Source organism: Pterocles gutturalis, unplaced genomic scaffold, assembly GCF_000699245.1.
Source record: "Pterocles gutturalis isolate BGI_N339 unplaced genomic scaffold, ASM69924v1 scaffold13158, whole genome shotgun sequence".
In the NCBI taxonomy this organism is placed as follows: Eukaryota; Metazoa; Chordata; class Aves; order Pterocliformes; family Pteroclidae; genus Pterocles; species Pterocles gutturalis.
The window spans coordinates 1-6777 of record NW_010118212.1 but is presented as its reverse complement, the minus strand read 5'-3'; the positions used below and the strand labels follow the sequence as shown (position 1 = coordinate 6777).

The window sequence follows — 6777 nt, the reverse complement described above, 5'->3', positions numbered from 1 at the left end:
ACATACGTGCCTGATCTGGTTTCCACCAAAACTTCTGAAAAAAGCCCCAAATGATTTAGTTAGATGAGGGCTATTTCTTCCTCCTTGCTAGAAACAAACAAAAGCACCACTTTTCTTGACCTGATCCACTTTGAAATAATTTGACGCTTTTGAATTTCTGAAGTCTCTAGATTCAAGGATTTTTTTGAATGTAGCTATTTCTATTTCAAGGTTCAAAATAAAAGATATTCCAGAAAAGAAGTAGCATATATATAGGGATATATATATATCCCTGAGGCTTTCCTTTCCCTACAAATTTCAGACAGCTGAAGAAAGTTTGAAATACAAGACTAAATTTCTATTCATAGCAACAAAACCATGAGCAAATCTGATACAGAAAACTCAACACAGAGAAATACATCAGACTTAAAAACTTCAACTTACTGAAAAATAATGGTACAGTCAAGGAAATGGTGCTATTTAGGACACCACTGTTCCTTGTTTTCACAAAAGCTTAATCTGTTTATACAATAAGCCAAAATTTAAGGATCACTTTGTGACTTTGCATTCTACAATTTAATCTCTAACTAAAAATCCTGAAGCCTTTTGTTTACACAGGGATTATCTGCAACTATAACAGATGTGTAGTCAAAAACCTCACGAGAGCCCTGAACTTATTTTTAAATAATGAGAAATAATTAGATCTACAAGCAATGCTATTCAGAGAGACCCCCCCCTTCCTATTACTGCTGACTGTGCTTTATTACACATGAAGAAGGCTTCTAAGCAGTACCTGCAACCCACCGACTGGACATGGTTTGCTGGAACAATGAACACAGCCGGCAGCCTCCTCCTTACCCAAGCACCTCAGTCATGACCAAGGAGAAAGCTGCAGACCTGCAGCACTATCTGACGGCACACAGTGTGCTCTTTGACAAATGTTTCTGCAAAGGTTTGTTTGCGTGGTTATACATGCCTGGTCAGGAGCGATGCCTATCAGATGGTGTGACAGGAAGGAACCTCAGCATAGCTCTATGTTTGGTTTCCACAATACCCAAGACTTCCAGTTTAGTTATTTGATAAAGGGACACAACCTCCTCTACCACTGAAAGCCAGTTAAACAATGCTGATAATACAGCATACTACAGCAGGTATTTTTCCAATAACTACTTCAGCATTCTTTTTCTGCAATAAGCTATTATTATTATGGATGTTTTTGCATGCTGCAAATACTGGTATTTGGTTCTAGAGCTTTAAGAACTCACCTCAATCACTGCACCAATGCCTGCTGGGATCAGGACCAATAAACTTGTTTGTTCATCCAAAAGGAAAAGAAATATTACCACAGTACTAAAGCACCGCCAAAGCACTAGATAGAAAAAATGAAAATGAAAGGCTTATTGATATTTAAATGAACAGCTGAGATGACAGAAGACTGTCGGCCTATTTACTACACTTCTGCCTTATGCAGGTTAAGCATGAACTTCTTCTATATACATATTGATATATCAAGTAGACCTAGAAACAGCCAATGATCTATATACCTCCAGGCAAATAAGGAACAAAAACATTTTATGAAATCCTTATCACAAAAGATGAAAGGAAATCAGAGTACTTAAGGAACAGGGGGCTACAGGAGAGATGGCGAGGCACTCCTTATCAGGGAGTGTAGTGATAGGGCAAGGGGTAACGGGTATAAGCTAAAAGAGGGTAAATTTAGACTAGACATTAGGAAGAAATTTTTCACTATAAGGGTGGAGAGACACTGGAACAGGTTGCCCAGGGAAGTTGTGGATGCCCCATCCCTGGAGGTGTTCAAGGCCAGGCTGGATGAGGCTTTGAGCAACCTGGTCTGGTGGAGGGTGTCCCTGCCAATGGGAGAGGGGTTGGAACTTGATGATCTTTAAGGTCCTTTCCAACCTAAACCATTCTATGATTCTATGAGTTCTGTACGGCAGCAATTCAGCAATGTATTGGTACTATTACGAACTATGTTCATGATTCTTGTTTCAAGGAAGCTGGAAGGCTGTGAAATAAAGTCAGTCTTTGAAACTCATGCAACTAATTTAATGTTTATAAATGTTAAGAAATATATTTACGGGGGGGCTGCAAAACTTTGGATGCTTGTGTCTACCAACTAATTCTTAGATACAAATATCCATCCCCCTAAGCAGAGAAGAGCTACAACACAGTCAGACATCAACAATTAAGCCGTACCATTCCAGAGCAACTGCCTCTCCCAGTTCTCCCTCAAAACGAGAAGGAGATACAGGCAGAAGGGTGAATAAGGGTTGCTAAACAGAGGATGGAACCATCAGTTACTGGAGACTGAAAACTGATACTTTGATAGTAAGGTTAAAAAACCCTTTATCATTCAGTTTTTCCAATTTCACTTTACTCACTTTTTAAACTGGCAATTCTGAAATTCCATGCACCATTTTGAATTTTTACTAACTTTTTGGCATCCATATGCTAACAGCAGTATAAATGCCTTACAGAAACAAATGCACTCCAATAAAGACAATAAACAGATTGTCCACATGAGAAAAACATGTTGCTGTTCATAATAATTTAGAATGCCTGATTTTTTTCCCTGGTATTGATATTGCTCACGTTTTAATCAGTCTGTAAATATGAGGGAACTAGGGATAGTCCCAGAGGTCAAGTGACCCCAAGTTTATAATTTTGGTTTATAATCAGAATGGAAATATCTATCAGAAAAACAAGTATTGGCACAATAAACCAGGCTGGGGAGCAGTGTGTTAAAGCTCAAGTGTCCAGGGCTAGCTACTACCTTCACCTGTCTGCAGGAAGGCTTGACAAGATGTCAGATCACTATGTTTCACCTTTCCAACATCGAAGTCAATTCAACCCTCCTGTGCTTTTCATCCACCTGCTCCTACTGCCCCTGTTTACACCAAAGCCCAAATCAAGCAACAGCATTACACTACAGCATTTTTATCCCCAAATATTTTGGAACTTGTAGTTACCTACAAGGAAAACACGGGACTCTCAGAACAGCATTACCCGTGACAGCGCATTCTCTCCACCCACAGGATTTTTTATGTTCCTAATTCTTTTCCCAAAGTGTTTTTCTGTTCTTTCAGCAAAAGAAATCTGGTGACTTAGTGTTAAACTTATTCTCAATTGTAAGACGGTCAAACCTCAGAAGTTACAAGAGTGCTTAAAAGCAAGTGATACCTGAGCACAACGCTGACAAAGCTAGAACAAGCCTATTACCCATCTTCTTTTCATACACAAACATATCTCATTTTGCCATCTTGGTGAATCTACAAAATTTCAACTTAGGGTAAGACTAAAACCACACAGTATAGATTAGACAGCACATGCACAACACTTCACGTTCTGGCCCATACCTGCTTTTGTAGACATCCCAATCATGCTCCTCTTTTTCTTCCAAAAACTGATGTCATTTTTGAATGCAAGGAAATCAAAGAGAAGCTGCAAATAGCAAGAAACACACTCATTTGTTCAAACATGCACTAGTTAAAGACTACCAGCTGAACTGTTAAAAATGCATTCAGGATGGAATTGCAAGAAAAACTTGGCTTCGAAGCCTCAGAAATAAAAATTAAATACAACAAATAAAAGCCAAGAACTATTTTAGAAGCCCAAGCTCCAAAAGCAGTGCAAAATGACAAGAGGAATTGCAGGTACTGCTACTACTACAGTGCTGTATCTGGTAAAGAAAGTTAGTGACCCAATACAGGGTAACCCATGAGAGAGGATGAAGAACTGAGGACCTCGAGGAATTGCTCACCTCCTTGACAGACCAGGGAAAGCCACACTAAACTAGATTCAAAGTGCTTTGTACTGCATTGATAGTCAATTTAGGCTTGGATAGTACCAAAGTTTTTTAAAAATTCCTAAAATGCAGCAAATAATTTTTCTCCTCTCTATTTCATCACCAAGAAGTTGATCAGAACTTCAAGACCAATTTAGCATTAAATTTACTTCCATTGAGTATTTTTTCCAGTATTTCCAGTATTTTTGTTCAGAATAGAATAAAAAAGATTAGCTCAGTTGGAAGGGACCTACAACGATCATCGAGTCCAACTGCCTGACCACTTCAGGGCCGACGAAAAGCTAAAGCACATTGTTAAGGGCATTGTCCAAATGTGTCCTAAACGCCAACAGGCTTGAAGCATTGACCACCTCTCTATGGAAACCTGTTCCAGTGTTTGATCACCCTCTCGGTAAAGAAATGCTTCCTAATGCCCAGTCTAAACCTCCCCTGGTGCAGCGTTGAACCATTCCCACAGGTCCTGTCACTGGATCCCTCCCCCTCCACATCCCCTCCTCAGGAAACTGTAGGGAACAACGAGGTCACCCCTCAGCCTCCTTTTCTCCAGACTAGGCAAACTCAAAGTCCTTAGTCAGACCTCACACAACATTCCTTCACCCCTTTCAGCAGCTTCGCTGCCCTCCTCTGGTCGTATTCAAGGACCTTCACATCCTTCTGAAACTGTGGGGCCCAGAACTGTACACAGTACTCAAGGTGGGACCGCACCAATACTGAATACAGCAGAATAATCACCTCTTTTGACCAGCTGGTTATAACGTGCTTAATGCACCCCAGGATGCGGTTTGTCCTTTCGGTCACCAGGATATTTTTCAGTATTTCCTTTAAGCATCCACTGTCTTAAAAAAAAGCAGCACAGATTCAAGGAATTTTTGGGTCAGAGAATTTTAACGTAAAAGTGTATTTTTTTAATTTGGGACAACGATACACAAAAGAAAAAGTATCAGAAGAGCTAGTCCCAGCCTACAGGTATCTTACAACCTAATAAATAGAATGGAAAAAGAAATTAGAATGGCTGGGAAGTCTAAGGGTTTCCAAACAAATTAACTGTATGTAATATAAGTATAAAGAAACATAATATGCCCAGCAAGTTATCTATCCCAGAATATGGGAACAGCATCAAGTGTATTGTAGATGACAAAAATGTTCAAAGTAGAACAATTAAGTCTAAAAAAATTGTTCATTTCAGACTCATGAAAGACTGCATGCTAGATCTCGATGTTTCACAAAACGGAAATTCAGTCCTGTCTCTGGAAACAAGCCTGTACTTCCATAGTGTTTTGGTGCTTTGGACACTACTGTGGCTATTATATTTAAGAAATAAGCAACCTGGTCTAGTGGAAGGCATCCCTGCCGATGGCAGGGGGGTTGGAACTAGATGATCTCTAAGGTCCCTTCCAATCCAAACCATTCTATGATTCTATGATTAAAACAAAGATTCATATTTAAACCAACACATACACAACGGTGACAGAGAGAGACAACAACAAACAACCATGCCTAGAGCTACAAGCTCTGCACTTCACAGCCACAATTTTTTGAAATAATCTATATCAGCTGATCTAAATTTCTTCAGGGGTTAGAAGTCAGACTCAAACCCTACTGTTGGTGCCTGAGCTGTGACACTGGAGCAGTAGACTTTGTGATAACTCAGCATACCAGAAAATGTGAACCACTGTTGACAGGCATATTAATACTGGGTGCTTTGGTTCAGCTAAAAAAAAAGTGATTTAATGAAGTTAAATGTTTTATATTTCAGTCAAGACTGTTTAGTTTATACCTCGTTATCTCATATTTCTATCTTCTTTCAGATTTTTATACTAACTTTGTATTGGAAAACCAGCTGATTTGTACTGGAAATTTCTTGTATTGCTCTATTGAGATTACTATTTCCAAGAACAGTTCTCAATGAATGAGAAAAACTCACCCTTTTTTTAAACATGCTAGAATTCCTAAAAACTAAAGTTTCTCCACTTACATGGAATGCTGCCACGAAGAATGTCAAAGCCAGAAAGTACAGGTTAGTATCAACAAAAATTCCTTTTACTTCATCTGCATCCTTTTCTGAAAACCCTAAGAGAAGGAAAAAGTAATTATGCAAGAAGTACTAGCCAATTAATTGCCGTTATGCTAGGGTCCAGTATGAAAGGCATGTTGTATTACCTTTTGAATCATAAATCCAAAACAAGATGTCAGTTTTATTGGTAAAACCCAAGTCTACCTGTATTTTGGCTTATTTGGCTTGCCTTAAACAAAACCCATCAGTTACAAGCAGACTTATATGCCTTTGATATGTTGTGTTAACTACAACCCAAGATGAACACCAGAGACACAAACAGCAAGACACAGTAAGTCATTCTGGCCTAAGTGGGAAGAAAAAGGATTATTCAACTTGACCTCTGAGCTTTTATTTGATACATAAGAAAGGTGAGCTTCACATTTGTTGCCAAGGTCAGCACTTAGTCGCTGAGGTCAGCAGCTCGGAGCCAGCTCAGCCAGCACAGGACTGACTGATCTCCAGGTACAGGGGGGTTCAGAAGTTTCCTTTCAGAGGCAAACCTCGGGAAAGGGGCATAAGCCGACTCTTGCTGCCAGCTCTCCCAAGAGAGGCTGACCTGGCGCTGGCGTTGCCGGGGCAACGGTGACCATCCCCCATTCGTCCTTAAATTCGCCAGTAGAGGGCAGCGACTAGTCACTACCCACAACGCACAAGAAGCCTGGTGTACTGGGGGCTGATGGGATCCATCTGTCCGAGAGAGGGAAAAGAATCTTTGGTCGTAGGCTTGCCAACCTGGTGAGGAAGGCTTTAAACTAATATTGCTGGGGGAGGGTAGCCTTAATCCATCCCACTCCTACCACTCCAATGACAGAAAAGCCAGCAACAAATGCCCAGAGCCTGGAGAAGGTTCCCAGGCTGGCATGAGGGTGGCTGCAGAGCAGCACACAGGAGGTCCAGCCTCTGGGAGCCCAACTTA

At 40.4% G+C, this 6777-nt stretch overlaps 1 protein-coding gene across 1 annotated transcript in view; it reads right to left on the bottom strand.

The window, feature by feature from the left end:
• Positions 1–6458, bottom strand: part of LOC104463685 (cleft lip and palate transmembrane protein 1-like protein) — an 18267-nt gene extending 11809 nt beyond the window's left edge. The window contains exons 1-4 of the mRNA XM_010076110.1: positions 6362–6458; positions 5781–5875; positions 3357–3441; positions 1245–1348 (exon numbers count right to left, since the gene is read on the bottom strand). Coding sequence (XP_010074412.1) covers positions 1245–1348; positions 3357–3441; positions 5781–5875; positions 6362–6458 — 381 coding nt within the window. The remainder of the gene's footprint in view (positions 1–1244; positions 1349–3356; positions 3442–5780; positions 5876–6361) is intronic.
• Positions 6459–6777: the final 319 nt, after the last annotated feature.